Consider the following 22,857-nt stretch of genomic DNA (forward strand, 5'->3'; position numbering starts at 1 on the left):
GCAGTTTTCCTTGATAATTTCTTGAAAGATGTTGTCCAGGTCCTCTTTTTGATTATGACATTTTAGGTAGTCCAATGATTCTAGCATTGTCTTTTCTGGATCTATTTTCCAGAACATTTGTTTTTCCCATAAGGTATTTTACATTTTCTTCCATTTTTTTCATTCTTTTGAATTTCTTTGATTGATTTTTGATGTCTCATATAGTCATTAGCTTCCATGTGCCCAATTACAACCTTTAAGGTGTTTTCCTCAATGAGCTGTAGGCCAATTTTCCATTTGGCCAACATTTTAAGGAGTTATTTTCTTCAGTTTATTTTTGCATCTCCTTTTCCATTTGTCCAATTTTTTTTAAGCAGTTTTTCAAGTTGTTGACTCTTTTCCATAATTCTCTTGCATCCCTCTCATTTCTTTTCCCAATTTTTCTATAATCTCTCTTATACAACTTTTAATCTCCCTTTTGAGCTCTTTGATTAGTTCTTTCTCGATATAAGAGTAGCACCAATGCAATATCCATAGCAGCAACAGCTGCTATGAATATGCTAGCGTAATTCTGAACCACAAAATATAACAGACTCTCTTCATTGAAGGCAGAACCAAAACATTTATTCCAACACCAGAAAGCCAAATCCATACCAACAACAAAGAAATCTATACACATTATCAATGCAGAGGGCACAGACGTCCCCAAGCCTTTCCTCCACTGGGCCTTCCCACAAACTGAGCTCCCTTAGTCGAAAATACCCCTCTCTCACCCATGCTAGCTGCTCTTTTCTCTGACTGCCTCCTCTCTCTCCAAGCTACAACTCCCTCCATCTCTTTCCCAGCTCTGACTGCTCTGCCTCACTTGCTGCTCCACCCCTTCAGCAAGCTCCTCCCACTTCAGGCTCATGTGACTCAGACTTCCATGCGACTCAGACAGGTTACATGGGCCTACTAATGGATGGGAAGACCTTCGGATTGTTTTACCATTACAATGAGATCATTTCCTATTTTCCTTTGGGGTTTTGCCACTAGATTTTTTGTTATTGACATTGTTGTCTTCTTCTGAGTTTGTGTCTTGGCCTTGCCCATCACTATAATAACTTTCTGTGGTCAGATTCTAGTTGTTATTGTTTCTTGCTCATCTTTTATTTTTTTGGCCTTTTTCTTTTCTTTTAAATTTGATCTCTGCTCCCCGAGTGGAAGAGGCTGTGTCTCAGGCTTCTTGTGCCAGGAGCTGCAGGCCCTAGCTGTTGACCTGGTGCTATGCTCATGTATCCCTGAGACTCACAGGAGACCTTCATATCTGATGCTGTGTTGAAGGGGTGGGATGGGGAGGGGCTAGTACTGCTGGAGGCTGTAGGTATCTGGAAGTTTCCTTGGTACTGCACTGGGGTCCTAGTGGTGGTGTCTAGCATGTTTTGGGGCCAGGTGGGGCTTTTCTGTGTTTTGCTGAGGCTACACTGAAGCACATGGAGGCGAAGCCATTGAAAGACACCTGCCTACCAGGTGTTGCTCTGAAGGATATGATGGTTCTTGGAGCTGCAATCTACCATTTCCCTTGGCTATGCTAAGGCCCACAGCAGGTCCTGGTATTGGCGTTTGTCTCCTACACCACACTGAGGCTCAGGATTTCCCTCTGGTTTGCTGAGATGGGGCATGCTGCTGGCTTGCTCAGATCCTTCCTATCCTGGATTATGCTCCCCTTTTACCTGATAGAGATGGACCTTTCTTGCTGATCCTCCAAGTCTCCCAGTCTAAAAAGACTGCTCCACCTAGTCTTTCTGCTGGCTCCATTGTTCCATGATTTGTTCTGGGGCATGATTTTATGGTTGTTTGAATGTCAATATGAGAGAGCAACAGCAATTTACTGCTTACTCTGCCATCTTGGCTCTCAAAAGTCAAATTTATTTATTTTTATCATTATTTTCTTTTCAATTTTAAGTTCCATATCCTCTCTCCCTCTCACCCCTGCACCCACCCATTGAGAAGGCAAACAAAAATATGTCAATTATACATGTAAAATAATGAAAAACATTTCCATATTAGCCACACACACACACACACACACACACACAAGAACAGAGAAAGCAAGGAGTTATACTTCAGTTTGCATTCAGAGTTCATCAGTTCTCTCCCTGGAGGTATTTAGTATTTTTTTGTCATGAATCCTTTGGAATTGTCTTGGATCATTGTATTTTTCATAGTAGCTAATTTTTCCCTTTGGAGCATCATTATACCATTGCTGTTAGTGTGCATAATGCTCACCTCGTTCTCACTTCACTTTACATGGGTTCATATAGGTCTTGCCATATTTTTTCTGAAACCACCCTCTTGTCATTGATTACAGCACAATAGTACTCCATCACAATCATATGCCATAATTTGTTCAACCATTCCCCAATTAGTAAGCATGCTCTCATTTTCCAATTCTTTACCACCACAAAAAAAGCTGATGTAAATATTTTTGTTCATTTATGTCCTTTCCCTTTTTCTTTGATCTCTATGGGAAACAGACCTAGTAATGGTATATCTGGGCTAACGCATATGCCTTTTTGATATAGTCCCAAATTGTTCTCTAGAATGGTTGTGCTAGTTCATAACTCCAGCAACATTTTATTAATGTGTATCAGTGTACCAATTTTCCCTCAACTGCTTCAGCATTTGTCATTTCTGATAGGTGTGAGGTGGTACCCCAGATTTATTTTAATTTGCATTTCTCTAATCAATAGGGATTTAGAGTATTAAAAGATCTTCCTTGCATGCCTCTTTTAGGTGATAAAAATTACCGTACTCTTTCTCTAATTCCTCAGTGTATCCTTCTTTCTCAGTCTTTCATTTTTTTTAAGATCATCACAACATATCCAACTCAGATTCATGTTATTTGTCTATGTAAACTCCATCTAACTGTCTGAATAATAATAAAGTTCTTAGTAGTTACAAGTATCATCTTCCCATATAGGAATAGAAACAGTTTTAAACATATTAAGTCCCTTATGCTTCTCTTTCATCTTTACTTTTTCTTTACTCTTGAATCTTGGGTTTGAATGTCAAATTTTCTATTAAGCTCTGGTCTTTTCATAAGGAATGCTTGAAAGTCCTCTATTTCATTAAATATCAGTTTTTCACTCCAAAGGAATATACTCAGTTTTGTTTGATGTGTTATTCTTGGTTGTAATATTAGCTCTTTTGCCTTCCAGAAGATTATGTTCCAAGCCCTCTGCTCCTTTAATAGTGAAGCTGCTAAAGCTAGTATGATCCTGACCATGGTTCCAACATGTTTGAATTGTTTCTTTCTAGCTGTTTGCCATATTTCTTTTTTACCTGGGAGCTCTGGTATTTGGCCATAACATTACTGGAAGTTTTCATTTTGGTATGTCTTTCTAGAAGTGACCTGTGGATTCTATTAATTTATATTTTACACTCTGGATCTAAGTTATAAATATAGTTTTCCTTGAAAATTCCTTGAAAGTTGATGTGCAGAAAGCAAGGAAGTTATACTTCAGTTTGCACTCTTTTTTTTTTAAACATGGTTTTCAGGTAGCCCCATTATTCTTAAATTATCTCTCCTGGATCAATTTTCCTGGTCAGTTGTTTATCCAGTGAGATTGTATGAGACAAAAGTTTTAGCTATTTTCAAATATATGAGCAACTCATCAATTTCCAATTCTTTCATATCATAAAAAGAGCTTCTATAAACATTTTGTGTGTGTGTATATATCTATATCTATATCTATATCTATATCTATATCTGTATATATATGTCCTTTTGTGTTTTCTTTGATCTCTTTAGGGTATAAACTTAGTAGTGGTATTTCTGGGTCAAACAGTATAGGCAGTTTTATAGCTATTTAATTCTATTTTTCATTCATTTGGCTTTGTTTTATTGTTTCTTGATGTCTCCTAAAGTCATTCACTTCTAATTGCCAGATTTTAATTTTTATGTAATTATTTTCTTCTGTGAACTATTGTACTTCTTTTTTTCCCCTTTTGGCCAATTCCTTTTAAGAGAAGTATTTTTCTTTAGTGGATTTGTGTACCTCATTTTCAATTAGGCCAATTCTATTTTAAAATGTTATTTTCTTCAGTACATTTTTACCTCTTTTACCAAAGTATTAAATCTCTCTTCATTTTTTTTTTTTACTTTCCCATTTTTTTCTCAATCACTCTTATTTCTTTCCTTAACTCTTCCAGGAACTCTTGTTGGTAATGTGTCCAATTAGAATTTTTCTTCAAGGCTTTGTGGCTGTGTTCCACAGTGTTTCCTTCTTATGAGTTTGTCTTAGTCTTTTCTGCAATCTAAGTAGCTTTTTAAGATCAACTTCTTTTTTTTTTTATTTGCTCATTTTCCCAGATTATTTTTTTAGTTTATCTATTTTTGAAATTTTATTTTTACATTTTTGTTTTTAAATTGAGGTTTTTACTTCATTCCCTCCTTCCCAGCACTTTCCCATATCTTGAAAAGGCAGCAAGAAATATGTCAGTTATACATATGTAACTTGCAAAACATACTTCCACGTTAACTGTTTTGCAAAAAAAAAAAAAAGGTAAGAAAAATAAAGTTAAAATTATGCTTTAATTTTCATTCAGATGACATCTGTTCTGTCTCTGAAGGTGGATAGTATTTTTTATCATAAGTCCTTCAGAATTGTTGTAGATGATTGAATTGCTAAAAATACCTTTCATTCACAGTTGCTCATAGCACAATATTCCCATTTCCCTGTAGGTTAAGATCGATTTCCTTCCTACTTCTCTATAGGGTAAGATACATTGCTACACATAGTTGAGTGTGTATATTATTTTCTTTGAGCCAATTCCAGTGAGAGTAAGGTATAAACATTGCCTGCCTGCCCCCCTCCCCAATTTCACCCACCACTATAAAAGTTCTTTTCATGCCTCTAATGTGAGGTAACTTCCCCCATTCTTCCTGTCAACCCCTCTTCTCCCAGTGTACTCCTTTTTCTCATACCCTAATTTTATTTTTTTTAATCATCTCATTCTAGTCTACTAATTATGAATACTACTTCTACTGCTTCTAATGATAAAGTTCTCAGGAGTTACAAGTATCATCTTCCAATACAGGAATGTAACCAAGTTAATATTATTGAATCCTTTGTGATTTCTTTTTCATTTTTACATTTTAATGCTTCTCTTGACTGTTGTGTTTCAAAGTAAAATTTTCTATTTAGCTCTTTCATTTTCATCAGAAATGCTTAAAAGTCCTCTATTTCATCAAATATCCATTGTCCCCCCAAGTATCATACTAAGTTTATTTTTTATGGATAGGTTATTTTTGGTTATATTCCTAGCTCCTTTGCCTTCTGGACTATTATTTTCCAAGCCCACCACTCTTTTAATTTGGAAACTGCTGAATCTCATGTCATCCTGACTATGGCTCCATATTTAAATTGTTTCTTTTTGACTATTTGCAATATTTTCTACTTGACCTGGGAGCTCTGGAATTTGGCTATAATATTCCTGGCAGTTTCCATTTTGATATGTTACAGGAGATCATTGGTGGATTCTTTTAATTTCTCTTTTACCTTCTGTTCATAGGATATTAGTAGAGTTTTCCTTGAAAACATCGTAAAATATGATGTTTAGGAATTTTTAAAAAAATCCTTTCAGGTAGTTCAATTACTCTTAACTTATCTCTTTTTTTTTTTCAGTTCAATGATTTTTCGAATGAAATACTTCACAATTTCTTCCATTTTTTCACTCTTTTGACTTTAGTTGCTTCTTGATGTTTCATGGTAGTATTACCTTCCACTGGCTCAGTTCTAATTTTTAAGGAATTCTTTTCTTGAATGAGCATTTGTACCCCTTTTTGCATCTAGTCAATTCTATTTTTTAAGGAATTCTTTTATTTGGTTAATTTTTGCATCTCTTTTACCATTTGGCAAGTTCTACTTTTTAAGGTTTTATTTTCTTCAGTATGGTTTTGTGCCTTTTTTGTCAAGCTGTTGACCCTTTTTCCATAATTTTCTTGCATCACTCTTATTTATTTTTCAAATACTTCCTTTGCCTGTCTTATTTGATATTTAATTTTTTTGAGATCACCCAGAAATTCTTGTTGGGATTGCATCCCATTCACTTTTTCTTGATAATCTACTTGTAGCTGTTTTGACATCTTTGCCTTCTTCTGAGTTTATGTCTTGATTGTCTCTTTCATGTTAGTAGCTTTTCATTGTCATGTTCTATTTTGTTGTTTATTTCCTCCTTTTCCCAACCCATTTCTTGACTTTTAACTTTATGTTAGTGTTTGGCTCTGCTCTTGGGGTGGTAGGGATACTGTCCCAAACTTCAGGGTTGGTTTTTTTTTTTTCCTGCTGACCTAGTTCTGGGTGTCTGTAAATTTTCTATACTTCCAAGGTAGTATGATCTAAGGAGAGGTGTGGTCATTGTTCTCCTGTCCTATGTCTGGTCTTTACCCAGTAAGTGAACTTCTTCCCTTGTAACTCCAAGTGCTAGTACCCTTGGTCCTCAAACTGTAACCAGGTCCCCTGCTTTCTTAAAGCCTCAAGTAGTGGTCCTCTTTTCTGCCTTTGAACTTGAGATCAAGGCCTCTGTTCCCTGTGGCCACTAGTGCTATCATTTGCTTTTGTCCTGGAAGTCTGACTCAGGCCCCTGTTCTTTTGTGGCCAAAAGCACTAGTAATCCTTTCTGCCTTGGAACTGCCACCATAGCACCTTTTCCCCTGTTGTGGCATGTTCTACTGCTCCTCCTCACCCTAGAATTGTGACCCAGAACTGTGGTTGGGCAATGCAACAGAGTCCTGTGCCTAAGTCCAGCAAAGGGTCCACTGTCAACTCTTTCTGACTAATTTTCCAACTCCCTTACCATTCATTTCTGAGCTGAGAGATCCTTCACCTTTTGTTGCTGCTCCCACCTCCAGGACCTGGTATTGGTGCTGCCAGCATATGTGTACACTCTAGACATGCGAATTGATCTTGTCAGTTTATTTATCTTATCTGTTCATAACATCCTAGATTTAGACCTGGAAGTAATTCTCTTAGAAGCCATTTAGTGCAAACTCTTTTTTTTAAAGCTGAGGAAATTGAGACTGGGAGAGATGAAGTGAATTATCAAGAATCACAAAGGTGGTTATGAAACAGAGTAAGGTCCTGCAACACTTTTTACACTCGTCTATGAGGCTTCTCTTAAAAGATAGCAGAAAAAAGAAGAGAATAAAAAAAGGAAAAACTCTTATCAGTGTTAGGGTCATTAAATACCAACTGACATACACTGAAATAGGTTATTTGTTCACTGTAATTCTCCTCAAAATATATCTTGCCAAATACAGAATTATTGCTATCCTTAGTGAGTGAGCATGTCTATTAGTGGCCCATTCCGATAGAGTTGACTGAGTGGTACCTGATATGATTCATCTGATAAGTGTTTACTTCCAGATTACAATCAAAACATGAAATTAGATATTAGGAACCAGCAACACCATTGAGTGTTGTAAGTATTTATAAATTATACTTCTTAAGGTATTTCTCATGGAATACTAGTTTATGATATATTTGGTAGAATTATTTTTGTTACCTGTTACCATTATAATGAAGGGAGCCAGTATTTACTCTAATGTTCAGTGTTTCAGAAGTCACAGAAAATACAAACAACCGAAAAGGCTTAAGAGGCTTTAGTGTTTCCTAAAATCAACAGTTCAGGTTTGGGTGAAGAATGGTGAGCATCCACCTGGGCATTGATGTTGAAAGCAGCGTGCCTTAAGCATAATACCATTTTGTGAATGAATCAAGTGGCCCTGGAGTCACACCTGGGTTCATATGCTGCCTCAGACACTTACTAGACCCTTAGCAAGTCACTTAACCCCTATTGTCTCAAAAAAGAATAATAAAGTATATCAACAAATTAGCTTCTTTACTGAGCAATTAAGTATATGGAGATACTTGTTTTTTAAAAAAGCTATTAAAAACAAATGTAGCCTTTTCTAATACTCTTTATTGCAAAGGCCTTCCCTCTCTTATCACATATAAATAAATACACAGACATACACATAGAGAGATATAAATAAATACTTGTTGACTGACTAGACAACACTATAATGTAGTTCTAATTCACTATCTCATTAATTCTTTCAATGTAATATGAATAGATCTTAGCAACACTGTTCAATGAAAAAAAGCACTAGATTTGAGTCAGAAGACCAGGTTCAAATTTTAGCTATTCTGATTACTACCTAAATGACCTTTATCAAGTTATTTCACTTCTCTGATTCTTATTTTACTTGTCTGTTCAAACTAGAGGTTTGGAGATGACTTCTAAAGATCAATCTACCTTTCTAGTCTTGATCCTATGATCATGTGAACATTGTTGCATTAAAGATTCATTTATTATTCATTCATTTTTTTCCTTCTGCATAAGGTTCTCCATCAAAAGTGGCTTTATATTAGCAATTTTGATTAACATTGGTATTTTAACTGAACATTTTCTAGACAATAAAGTTATAGCAAGTGGTCCATAAATAAGTTTAAAATCCAGGATAATGATAATCATTATCATTATAATATTAATAGCTAGCATTTATATAGTATTTTAATATTTGCAAAGTACTTTACAAATATTATCTCATTTTATCCTCAAAACAACCTCGAGAGGAAGGTATTATTATTATTATCCCCATTTCACAGATGAGGAATATAAGGCAGACAGAGGTTAAGTAATTTTGCTGGAGTCACATAGCTATCAAGTGTCTGAGGCCAAATTTGAACTGAGGTCTTCCTGACTCCAGGTCCAGTACTCCATCCACTGCACTACCCTTTTCTTATCTCTTCAACACTCACTCCCTTGGCAGTCTCTCAGTACTGGGAATTCAAGTTATAGTTCTAAGCACTTGCCTCTCAAGAGTATATCTCCAATCCTAGCCTCTCTTTTAAAATCTGTACTCACCCCTCAAACTGCTTTCAGTACAACTCTACCTAGATACTCTGCTGGCAACTCAAACTCACAATTCCAAATCCTGATTTCGTTATCTTTCCTTTTGAACTACCCGTTCTTCTGACTTAATGATTCCTGTCTTTGGAATTATCTTTCCCCCTGTCTGTCATGTTCATAACTTTTGGCTCTTCCTTGTCAACTTTTTTTCCTACTATATAATCAATACCTAACTTTGTGTCAATTCCACATGTAAGCAATACCCACTCCCTTTCCTATCACCATAAGAGTTAGAACCTTTGGGAGGGGGCAGAGCCAAGATGGCAGCTGGAAAGTAGGGACTTGCATGAGCTCCTCCACCCAGGTCCCTCCAAACACCTATAAAAATGGCTCTGAACAAATTCTAGAACTGCAGAACCCACAAAATAGCAGAGGGAAGCAGGGCTCCAGCCCAGGACAGCCCGGATGGTCACTGGGTGAGGTCTATCACATGGAATTGGGAGTGGAGCAGAGCAGAACCCAGTGTGAGCCATGCCTGGATGAATTAGACTGGGAACTGGGCGGAACAGGCCATAGCGCCCTCAATCAGTGAGCTGTGGCAGTTACCAGATTTCTCAACCCACAAACACCAAAGACAAGAGAGGTGATGCAGCTCTGAGGCTGCTTACAGAGCTACAGCTGTGGTTGCTTCTGGCCCCAGGCCCACCTGGTGGGAGGAAATAAGTGGCGGATCAGAGCAGGAGTGCAGAGCCAGCTTAGATCTGAGTCAGTTCCAGGTTGGCAGTTCTCGGGGGAGGAGGAGTGCTGGTGTGGCAGAGCTTGCTGTGTAGAAATAGGTCTGAAAACAACAATGCAACCCCTCAAGCTTGGGACAAAGTACTCTATATTCTACAAGCAGTCATACCCTGCTGAAAAACTCAAGGGTCAAGTAAGTTGGCTGGGAACATGGCCAGGCAGTGAAAATAGACTCAGATTCAGTCTCAGACTTTTGAATCTTTCTTTAGTGACAAAAAATACCAAAACATACAGCCAGAAGAAGTCCACAAATTCAAAGAGCCCACATAAAAAGGCTCCAAGAAAAACATGAACTGGTCTCAGGCCACAGAAGAGCTCAAAAAGGATTTTGAAAAGCAAGTTAGAGAAGTAGAGGAAAAATTGGGAAGAGAAATGAGAGTGATGCAAGAAAACCATGAAAAACAAGTCAATGACTGGCTAAAGGAGACCCATAAAAATACTGAAGAAAATAACACCTTAAAAAATAGACTAACTCAAATGGCAAAAGAGCTCCAAAAAGCCAATGAGGAGAAGAATGCCTTGAAAGGCAGAATTAGCCAAATGGAAAAGAAGGTCCAAAAGACTACTGAAGAAATACTACCTTAAAAATTAGATTGGAACAAGTGGAAGCTGGTGCCAATGTGAAATATCTCTTTGGAAAAACCAGTGAACTAGAAAATAGATACAGGAGAGATAATTTAAAATTTATTGGACTACCTGAAAGCCATTATCAAAAAAAGAACCTAGATATCATCTTTCAAGAAATTATCAAGGAGAACTGCCCTGATATTCTAGAACCAGGGGGTAAAATAGAAATTGAAAGAATCTGCAGATCACCCCCCCAAAAAAGTCCCCAAAAGAAAACTCCTAGGAATATTGTTGCCAAATTCCAGAGCTCCCAGATCAAGGACAAAATACTGTAAGCAGCCAGAAAGAAACAATTTGAGTATTATGGAAACACACAATCAGGATAACACACGATGTAGCACCTTCTACAGTAAGGAATAGAAGGGCTTGGAATATGATATTCTGGAGGTCAAAGGAGCTAGCATTAAAACCAAGAATCACTTACCCAGCAAAACTGAGTATGATGCTCCAAGGCAAAATATGGATTTTCAATAAAATAGAGGACTTTCAAGCTTCCCAATGAAAAGACCAGAGCTGAATAGAAAATGTGACTTTCAAACACAAGAATAACGAGAAGGATGAAAAGGTAAACAAGAAAGAGTAATCATAAGGGACTTACTAAAGTTGAACTGTTTTGTTTACATTCCTACATGGAAAGATGATGTGTATAATTCATGAGACCTCAGTATTAGGGTAGCTGAAGGGAATATATGTATATAGAGAGACAGAGGGCACAGGGTGAGTTGAATATGAAGGGATGATATCTAAAAAAATAAAATCACATTAAAGGATGAGAGAGGAATATATTGAGGGAGGGAGAAAGGGAGAGATAGAATGGGGTAAATTATCTCGCATAAAAGTGCCAAGAAAAAACAGTTCTGTAGGAAGGGAAGAGGGGGCAGGTGAGGGGGAATGAGTGAATCTTGTTCTCATCAGATTTGACCTGAGGAGGGAATAGCATGCACACTCAATTGGGTATCTTATTCCACAGGAAAGAAAGAGGAAGGAGATAAAAAAGGGGGCACAATAGAAGGGAGGGCAGATAGGGGAAGGAGGTAATCAAAAGCAAACACTTTCAAAAAGGGACAAGGTCAAGGGAGAAAACTGAATAAAGGGTGATAGGATAGGAAGGAGCAAAATATAGTTAATCTTTCACAACATGAGTATTGTGGAAGGGTTTTACATAATGATATGCATGTGGCCTATGTGGAATTGCTTGCCTTCTTAGGGAAGGTGGGTGGGGAGAGAAGAGGGGACAGAATTTGGAACTCAAAGTTTTAAAAACAGATGTTCAAAAAATAAAGTTTTTGCATGTAACTAGGAAATAAGATATATAGGCAATGGGGCATAGAAACCTATCTTGCCCTACAAGAAAGTAAGGGGAAGGGTGATGGGGGGAGTGGTATGACAGAAGGGAGGGCTGACTGGGGAATGGGTCAACCAGAATATATGCAATCTTGGAGTGGGTGGTGAGGACAGAAATGGGGAGAAAATTTGTAATTCAAACACTTGTGAAAATCAGTGCTGAAAACTTACAATAATAAATAAATAAATGCTTAAAAGAGAGTAAGAACTTTTATTAATATCTGCTTGTCATCATTTCTGCTCCATTTAGATATTTTACTATCTCCTCTCCAATACATTCCATAAGCTGTGATTAGCATAATCTTTTTTATTAACATAAAAGGTCATGGACATCTTTGACTCAAATATGTCCTGTGCTTCCCTATTTCCTACTGGGTAAAACTCGAATTCCTACTTGGATTATGAGGGTGTATGCATTCTACAATAACCTTACCTTTTCATCTTTACCTTACATTACTGTCTTCCTCATGGGATAGCCAAATTGAACTCCTCTCTGCTCCTGAAAGATGTGCTTTGTACTCTCACACCTGAAATGTAATAATGTATAAAAAGTTCTTTATAAACCAAAATGGGTTAAATACACTTACCATTATCATCATAGTCATTCCTATTGTTGTTGTAGGTTTTTTATTATTGTTTCTGCTCCTTTGTTGCCTACATTTAGAATGACCTCTTACTACTTTTAGTATTTTGATTTCAGACTTATTCTTTAAACCCCAACTCAACAGACACTTTCTCAAAAAGTCTCATGTAACCACGTTTATAAGTTACAGCCTTCCCCCTCCAAAAAAAAAATCAGATAGCACTTTTCTTTGTAACTCTCTAATGTGTTTAATAGACAACAGTGAGCATTATATTTATATTACTGTATAAACTGTATACTCATCAAGGACAAGTAGTTTGTCTCATTAAATTTTCTGCACAAATCATTCAATAAGCATTTATTAAATAGTTAATATTTTCCATTAATAGCATTAATATATGAAGAACCACAGGAAAAAAGGAACATTTCCTGCTCTTGAGGTGTTTACATTTGTAAAGAAAAGAAAAGCAGCTAACTAGCACTGTTGCTTTATACATAGGCATTCCTAAGTGTTTGCTGAGCTGTACGTGCATGGTACTATGATATAGAAAGGAAGAGATTATGATTAAGGAAATGTAATTCTATTCACTGCATATCATAAGGATTCTATGATTTTAAGTTGGGAATCATTTTCCCCCACTTTCTTAACAAATCTTTGTTATAAGGCCATTTTGGTGATACAATTAATTCTTTGCTTCTTCAGTGTTGGATGCCTTTAAGAACTATAGTCATCTTTTATTCCCCATATTCTCAGCCCCTCTTTAATTAAGATACCTGACCTTCATCATAAGGTCTATGCAGGAAGAATGTCTGCCTATCTATGACAGAGCAAAAGAGAAATGGTCATTAGCTAGAGTAATTTTTTCTAGTAATTTTAATCGCACTGTAATCAGATCAATTGAGTTCAGTTAGAAATTAAAACACTGAACAAAATGTTTTGTCTATATCAAATGACCAATTTGACTATTTCTCTCCCATTAGTATCTCTTTGAGAAAGGGCGATGTAGTAATTTTAATGAAGTAATTAATAAAATAATCATTTCTCAACGCTTTCTATACTATAAAGTTAGAGGAACAGGGATTTAGAGTTGGAAGGGAATCTAGAGGTCATCTTTATAAGTCTCTTAATTTGGAGATAAAGCAACTGAGGCGAACAGCTGGAATGACTTTTGTGAACCCTTGGTAATATTTGAAAACTGTACCCTCTTTTAGTACTACATAATACTACTTTATACCTTGTATACATTGAAGGGTAGCCTGAAGAAGCTTTGCTCAAGTCTGCTCTTCACATTAAAACATACAACCTTACTAAACAAAATAGAAATACTCAATTTCCTCAGAGAACAGAATTACAAGTATGCATATTTTTAATAGGTCCCCCTTTGTACCTTCTTGCATATTACACCTAAGATGTATATAGATAAATTGACTTCCCCAAGGTGTAGTTTCATATCTATCATGTACAGATCTAGAAAATTTTTTGTGATAGCTAGGTGGTAAATTGGATAAAGCACTGTATTTGGAGTTAGGAAACCTGAGTTAAATCCTGCCTCAAATGACTACATTACCCTGGATAATCAAATTAAGCTTTACATACCTTAGTTTCCTCATTGAGTTTGGACTGAATGGCCTCCAAGATCCCTTCCAGGTCTAAATCTATGATCTTATAATTATTTCTATGATTGTGAAAGGAGTAATGAGACCACTTTATTGCTTTGCTCTTCCTTTCACAGAGGACAATTGTATAAGTAGTTGAAGCCATACTCCATTAGTGATTCAAAATATGGTTGAAATCAAAGAAAATTACAATTTTAATTATAATCAGAACCAGGTACTTTTTCTAACTTCATTTCTTTTGCAAAAATGTTATGCGAAAAATCATCTGCCAAAGAGAAGAGAAGAGAAGTAAACAATATGGTGTCAGTCACTCATGTCATCCATCTACTCTGGATTATAGTGGATGTTGTGGGTTGCTAACTATCTAAATTATAGTCAAGTATTTCATCACCTGCTTAATCAAGGTGCAAAATAAGGAGTTAGACCACTTCAACTTCACTGATTTGATTATGTGGCAAAGAGACTGGTGCATAAACATTAATCCAGGGAAATTAATGCATGAAAATTAGCTGAAGATATCCCTGGAGGACTGTTTCATATCTATTTTTTGCATAAAATGTTGAACTACTTAGTAAAGGCTTCTTGGGTTAGGGGGTAGTGAAGATAGAATGATTATATGTAATTCCATGGTTATCTAGGGGATACTGTGAAGAGGCCATGAAGTGACCTGAATATGTATTCTGATCAAAGCTATGTCTCAAACAGGAAAATTGCTTTGAAATCATTAAAGTTAAAACGTTTGGTAATGAAGGAAAACACTTGTACTCAGATGAGAGCTTTAAAGTAGGTAGTCCTATTTTGAGCTACCTTTCAAGTTCATGGCTTGATTTCCTTATTAAAAAAAAATATTGGAATGGTATTAGTTCCTCCTGATGTCTAATGGGAAGATTCGCCATTATTTCTCATGAACCTCCCACACTTTGAAATTCACCAAGGATAAAGGATATAAGGAGCTAGAACAACATAGAGGAAAAATCTGGTAGATTGTTTCACTTTCCATTCTGCAGCTCTGCTTTGTTTTGACTCCATAGACCAATATTCTCCTGTGCTGCCTGGGTCCCCAACCCACTTAGGTTCTTTTTGTGTATTGTCTTCCCCCAATTAGATTATAAATTCCTTGAGGGCAGGGACTGGCTTTCTCTTATTTGTATCCCCAGTGCTTAGCATAGTTCCTGGCGCATAGTAGGCCCTTACTAAATGTCTATTGAATTGAATTGAATGTATCATGGAATGGAGAAAAATGTATCTTTAGAATACTGAAGGATCTCAGTATGGCATCCTGAATAGAAAATTAAGGGTGTGTCAAGAAATAGTCATAATATACATAAGATTATTAATTCTAGTTAGTATTGAATAGCATCTAAAAGGAGAAAACTCAGTAATTTTAACATATTTTTCTTCGTTTATGAAGATAATGGTCAATATTTACAGCTATCTTTGACATGGCAATGGATTTCTGTTTGTCAGTAGTTTGATTCCTGATTCTGACTAGAAATGGATAGCACTTATCTGCACATTTCTTCACTGGCATTAGGTGTCCATTAAGTGTCCACTGAAAAATCCTATGCCTTTGGGCTTACTGAAATAACAATTAATGGATTGAACCCCTCCTTTGGTCTTATTGACACTATTTGCTAATAATGAGAGAAATACACATCAAAATAACCCTGAGGTTTCACTCATACGCTGCTAACGGGCAAAAATGACAATAAACGGTATTGGCAAAAGTGGTGGGGGGAAGTCATAGAAGGGTAGGCACACTAATACATTGTTGGTGGAGCTCTGAAATGGAAAGCAATTTGGAATTATGCAAATAAAGTGACTAAGATGTTCATATTTTTGAACCAGATTATTTAACTTATACACTAAAGAAGCTGTCAACAAGAAAAAAGTTCCCATATACTCTAAAATATTTATGGCAGCATTTTTTGTGATAACTAAGAATTAGAACCGAAGTAGATGTCAATCAATTAGAGACTTTCTAAAAAATTTATTGCACATGAATGTAATGGAATATTACTCTGCTATAAGAATGATGTGTAATCAATACAGAGAAACATGGAAAGATCTATATGAACTGAAGCAGAGTAAAGAGCCATGAAAACAATGAAACAATATATACGCAGTGACCACAACAATATAAATGGGCAAAGGGGTGGGGATTACTTACCAAAAATTCAAAAGTAAATCTCATAAAATTATAAATATCAATCAGAAATTGAATGAAAAGAGATAACAAGACATCTCCAACATACTCCTTCTTGAAGGTGTTTTATATCTCACGTGCTTTTGGACTTTTTCAATGAATTGATCAGTGGCACTTTTTTTTTCCCTCTAGAAATTCCTCTTCATCATGTGAGATGGTTCTATGGGAGGAAAGGGGGAAGGCTACTTCCTATTAGAAAGTTGTTAGAAACAGAAAATATCAATAAAAAAACTTTTAAAAAACACACTATTTGCTAAACAATTGCAATGTACATCCACTTCTAAAGAATGAGTTTTCAGGAAGAAAGATAAAAAAGATTGCTTTTGTAGGGGCAATGTTCACAGGCATGCATAAAATATCTAAGCTTATTTTGAGTAGGTATCATTTTAATTTGCTTTGTTTTGTTCATATTCCCAGCATTTCACACAGTACCTGACACATAGTAGATGCTTAATAAGTACTTCTTGATCAATCAATTGATTCAAATTAGATTGTGAGAGAAGAGCGGTTTGTCCTAGATGATAAATAAATGAACATAATTCTTGCATTCTCATATTCCAGTTGTTTTAAAATTATTTTGAGACAGCATATAAAACTTCTAAGGGAAGGGTTAGATCGGTATTCCAAAGATCTAAAATTTTGTTAGTTACTTTTGCCACTGACATAGATCACAAACCATTTGTAATTTAATGGACAATTCTCAAAAATTTATGAGGCCAAAAATAATAACATCATGCTTTGAACAACCTGGTGATTAGCCTTTCAAAATTTATCTAGCCTGTTCCTTGGTAAATAGACTTGTGAGTTGTAACTGAGCTCATATTGGAAGTCTTGTCTCCTTGGTAGAATCTCCCAAGTCTTCTCTTGTCTAATCAAGAGCTAGCAATCTTCGAAAACACAAGAAGGATTGTCATCACACCTTAAGGCATCATAATATGACATGAGATGAAATTTGTAACTGTTGTTTTCAACAAATCTAGTGCAATTTATTATGAATATATCCACTGGCTTTTAGAGAGCTAGAGTTCCCCTCCCCTCCCCCCCCATAATGTTCATTTCAGGATTTTAATAATAATTTTCACTATTTTTTTTCAGAATGTGTGATTTCATTTAAGTCAAGAATAATATGGTTAGTCCCTATTCACTATTTAAACAAATTAAATGCCTAATATAAAATGCATGAATATAAAAAAGGATTTGTGACTTTATCAACATATGGACCTCCTTCTTTTAGAGTTTCCTCCATCAATATAATCAGATCTCAACTTTATGAATTAGTCTGCGTGACCAGGGAAATGCTAGAGGCAGAATAGAGGGTAAGTGATTTTCCCAGGTAGTGAAGGGTCAGAGGCATTTAAAAGACAAGTCTTCCCAACTCCAAGCTTAGCATTTTAGCTACTACTCCATATCACCCACCTTTAATACTGTTATAATAATTATTCATATTTCTGGTATTCTTTATGGTTTACAGAATGTTTTCCTCACTAACCCTGTGAGTTAAGGAGTACAAATGTTATTTTTTCAAGAAAAAAAACTGAGGCTAGGATAGATTAAGTGCTAAAGGGTTGGTGTCAGAGTCAGCAACTTAACTCAGGTCTTTTGAGGCTAAGACAATACACTTTTCATTTTTCCCTGCACCCTCTGTGTAGCACTTTGCTAAGTGTTGCATATATGTGAATGTAGGGGGCCATTGGGGTGGAGCTGAGGAGGACACTATGCAAGAAAGTTTATTTTCCCCTTCTTCCCTTCCATATTCTACTGCTTTTCACTATCTAGCCCTTTGATAACTTTCAAAACCATTGCATCAATGTTGAGGCCTTGTGAAGCAGTGGCCCTGAATTAAAATCAAACTGTTTGGTTTTAAATTGAAACATTGCCAGTCACTACTTGTCTAGCTTTGGGTAAGTGACAAACTCATCTCTAAAATAAAAGTGTTGGCATACATGGCCCATGAAACCTTCTAGATCTATATCTACTGTCAACATCTCACAGAGCTGGTTCTGAGAAAGAGACAAATGATTAGGTTGTGTGTCCACGTTTAATTTCTCTCAAGCTGGTTTGGTATGCATTGCATGGAAGTGAGAGTCCAGAATTGCCCCCCCCCCCCCCCCCCCCCCCCCCCCCCCGCCCCAAGGGGGCCAGTCCAGAACTGGCTCACTTTGGAGGCTGGAGATAGAGTTATATGCCCTTCAAAGAATAGGTGTTCCCAAAGGGTGCCAATCAACACTGATTTGTCAGTGCATTGGGAGGTGAGCTATATATTAAAATGAGGGTCTTGAGTACTTGACTTAAGTCACTTAATCTTGGTCAAAGAGACATCAATTTCCATATCACCTGACTTAACAATAGGGAGGGATCAATATTCTCCCAGACTTATCTGGGCAACTCAATGAGCCTGAATAGACTCATTTAGATTAGATCTTAATGTCCTCTGGAAGAAGAAACTAAACTTACTAAGAAAGGAGGTTGGGAGAAGCTTTGAGTTTCCAATGATTACTAAGGCTGTTATTACTCAGTGTCCTCAGTGACCAAGGACTTTCTGTAACCTCTCTTACTGAGTATTACTCAAAACCCAGTGAGAAGGTCTTAATACTAAGTGGTCTTTATGTAACACTTTGAAGTTTGCAAAGTGCTTTAATTGCAATAGCCCTATATACTTTAACTGAGGTTTATTCTAAAATATTATAAAGTGGGTTTTCTTTTCACAATAAGGAGAGGAGATTAATGTGTGCTGGAGTGGCTGTGACTTAGTAAGTTTGGGTATATGAAGAAGAGTGTATTTTTGATTCTTTGTGATGAAGGAAAGTAAGTTCCACTCCATATTATGCCAAAACAACCTCTCAATTAAGCCTATACGGACAACAAATATGAGAAAAGAAAAACACAGCAGATTAAATGGAAATTTGTCATTCATTTTGGGTACTGTATTGACAAAGCAATCAGTTGATGAACACTATTTAAAAAAATACATTTGGCTGTTTTGTTTTAAGCAAATATCCTGGGCATAAATTCAGCTGAGAGAAAAGGGAAGATCCTTATGGGAAATTTTGTGAATTGGTAAAGATGCCTTACATTGCTGAAAAAGTTAGATATATTTCAGTTTCATGTTTCATTAAAGGAGTTCATTTATTTCTCTGGGTTTTCATCTCTCTCTCCACCCAGTTTGTCCTTTGCAAGTCAATAATGGTTGTAGTATAAGATGAAGATACATGGTAAAAGAACTAGAACCAAAGTGGACTCTCCAATGAAATAGTGATATTATGAGAATCCTAGTTTTTGCATTTCGTAACTATACTTTTAATGAAGTATTTTTTTCCATCTAATAGAGACTTATACATTACGTGTTCTTAAATAGGGAATTATTTCCTTTTGGAAAGTGAGAGAAAATATGGGAAGATAGTGTTTAGCATAAATGAATAGCAAAATCTTTTATGGGAAAATATGTGTAAACTTTTATCAGGCTGTTTCCATACTATTTCCAATTCTGGACTCCACAACGGAAGGAAAATAGAGAGAAATTGACAACAGTTAGGAGAACCATAAAACTTAAGTGAAGGATGGGGAAAAAAAAATCCTATGACAAATAGTTTAAAAAAATTGAGAGAAGAAATAAATATGAAAAACAACTTTATAGCAGCAAATATGTTGTATAGATTTATCAAGTAAATAAACTTCATTCATCAATTTCTTTTTTTACTGAGCTCCTATACTGTACAAAGTGGTTTAAAAGGTTCATGATGACCAGTTTCATGAAGTAGAAACAAAAATAAATAAATTATAAGAGACTTGGGGCAGCTGGGTGGCACAGTGGATAGGGCACTGGTCTTTGTATCATGAAGTGTCATCTTCATGAGCTCAAATCTGGCCTCACACATTTATTAACTTGGGACCCTGGACAAGTCACTTAACCCTGTTTGCCTGAGTTTCCTCAGCTGTAAAATGAGCTGAAGAAGGAGATGAGCAAACCCCTCCAGGATCTTTGCAAAGAAAACCTAAAATAGGGTCACAAAGAATTGGACAGGACTAAAAAATAAACAAATAAGAGACTAAAAAAAATCCAAGACAGAATTTCCTTATAATTAATGCTACTAAATATTACCAAAAATGAAGTTTAGGGAGGATGGGAAATTTTAGTTTTTCTTTAAAGAATGGGCAGGAATTCAACAGGCAATGAGAGGGAGAAAGGATATTCTTGATATATGGAACAGCATCAGCAAAGATAGAAGAGGGGGAAAGTATGCTGGTGTGTGTTCAAGTGATAAAGAATAGTTTATCTTGACTACAGTATAGAGTTTATGGAAGGGGGTATTGTGATATGTCTCTAAAGGCAGAGTCATTTTCATAAGACAGAAGTCATTCTGTCAGCAATTATATAAAAATATCCTAAATCTCTAAGAATTTGAAGAGTTCAAATTAAAGAAACTCCAAAGTTATACTTCATGCCCATCAGATTGGCAAAGATGACAAAAACTGAAAATGACATCTTAGAGGGGTTGCAAACAAAATGCATATTAATGTACTGTTGAGGGATTTGTGAAGTGGCCATTTAGAAAGGCAATTTGAAAGTGCTCAACAAGTGATTAAACTGTGCATACCCAGCAATATCACTACCAGACTTGTATCCCTAAAGATAGCAAAGAAAGAGGGAAAAGACCTATATGTACAAAAATATTTGTAGCAGGGTTGGCCTTTTGTTTTGTTTCAAAGAATTACCAAGTAGAGGATTGCCCCTCAATTGGGGAATGATTAAACAAATTTTGTTTTAGGAATATATTTGAATATTATTTTTGCCATAGGAAATGACAAAAGGAATAGTTTTCAGAGAAACCTGGGAAGAAGTCTTTGAACTGATGAACAATTAAGTAAACAGAATCAAGAATGTGATTTATAAATTAACATTATCAGTGTAAAGAAAACAACTTTAAAAGACCTATGATCAAAGAAGTGGCCAACTATGATTCTGGAATACTAGTGATGAAACACATTACCTATAGAAAAGTGATGGTCTTAGATGCACTCTGAGACATATACTTTTGAACATAGTCATTGTGGGAATTTGTTTTGCTTAACTATGTCTTTTACAAAGTGGTCTTGGGGGGGGTTGTATATTTTCCTACTTTGTGGGGTATAAGGAAGAAGGAGGCTGAGAATAGGGCCACCACCACTCCCTCCGCTGAGTTCCCAAGAAAAAAGAGAATAGTGTAGAAAAGGTGCGAGAAGGAATCACAAAAGCAGAACAAGTTTGAAAGTTACATGGTGAGTTTGTTATATATTTAATAATAGAGATTTCATACATACATATGTATATGTAGTATACATATAGCTAGATTCTATATCCATTAGAGTATAGAGAACAATCTCCTGTTCTACAGTACATATAGAAATGTTCATTTTATTTATTTATGTTCAGAATTTTTTTACAAAATTAGAAAAGAGTCATCTGTGATTATAGAGGGTTTAAGTGACAGAAAGAAGAGCTGTTTACTTTGAGAGCCACTAGGCATATTGCTAGGCTTTACTAGGGAGGTAATTTCACATCATGCAATTTCATCATAATCACGTATTTTCTGATTCTTTAATTACATGCTTAATATTGATAGCATATGTCATAGCTATGTATATATATGTATAATATATGAATGTATATGTGTATGCATGTATGCACATTTTTGCTTTTTAGTTACTTGAGTGTTTTACATGAAGCATCTTCACTTTGTTTGAAAAGAAACAGCAGTACTTCACTGAATCTCATTCATATTATGCTTCCCATTTTCCGATGACTCTTTTCTTATTTGACCAGACCTCACTACACAATCCCTTGCTCAATTTAAAAGTCTCTTATTCCCTTCAACTTTAGCCCAATGCCTTACTGAGTATGTCAGTCATTTGGATTATGGGCTTTGTGAACTGGAAAGATTTTTGGGGGGAGGGGAGAATGACATCATTAATAAACCATCATTTAAAAATATTAGATATAAGTATATGCTGTAATATATACATATGTGATATTTTGCAGCTTTGATCTCTCCACCAGGGGAAAAAATAACCTTTAGGAAAATGTTCCATACAACTATATAATTCCTCCTTTTCTCTTTCCCCTCAAAATCATTTTCCCTGTATCTATTCTCACTTGATGTCACCTCAAGGCATGAAGAGCTGAATTCCTTAGAGGAATATAAATTAGTTTGTTGGTTTCTGGGATGAAATTATTTGCTATTATCAATCTGTGGATTATCAGACCCAGAACCAAGTTGAGTTTCATCCAAATAATTGAAAATTCCAATGAAATGATATCTTAATTGTTATCTTTGTATTTCTCAATGATGCAGGTTTCCCTTGGACTTCTCCATGCCCATGCTACCCATATTCTCTGGCCTCCACAACGCTGGCAAAGGTTGGAATCCATTCTCCCTCCAGAGCGGGGACCAATACCAAGTGAGGAGATATAATCTGCTTGGATCTACATGGCATGCTTGAATTACAAGGACAACAATATTTAAAAACAGAGGGAGGGAAAAAGAGAGGAAGGGAAAAGGTAAGGGAGAATGTGGAGGACCCAAAAAGCCATTCACGTATCAGTACATGATTTCTTGCTAGACAAAAAAAAATCACCCAAAATAGTGTCAAATACCCCCTTGTTCATGCCAAAAATCAAAACAAAATGAACATTAAAAAAGTACAGACCATTGTGTCTTCTGATAGCATAGCATTACAATAGGAATGACTTGTGGTAAACTTGTTTGTTTATGCTTCTGAATCTGATGATTTGGGGGTTTTGATGTGAGCTTTGCTTCCTGAAAGATCCTGA

General features: G+C 36.0%; 1 protein-coding gene across 1 annotated transcript in view; it reads left to right on the forward strand.

Annotated features, from left to right (window-relative positions):
- Positions 1-22,510, forward strand: part of IMMP2L (inner mitochondrial membrane peptidase subunit 2) — a 458,439-nt gene extending 435,929 nt beyond the window's left edge. Inside the window, exon 4 of the mRNA XM_036760641.1 lies at positions 22,379-22,510. Within this exon, the coding sequence (XP_036616536.1) occupies positions 22,379-22,498 (120 nt within the window). The 3' untranslated portion in view covers positions 22,499-22,510. The remainder of the gene's footprint in view (positions 1-22,378) is intronic.
- Positions 22,511-22,857: the final 347 nt, after the last annotated feature.

This window comes from Trichosurus vulpecula, chromosome 5 (assembly GCF_011100635.1).
Source record: "Trichosurus vulpecula isolate mTriVul1 chromosome 5, mTriVul1.pri, whole genome shotgun sequence".
Lineage (NCBI taxonomy): Eukaryota > Metazoa > Chordata > Mammalia > Diprotodontia > Phalangeridae > Trichosurus > Trichosurus vulpecula.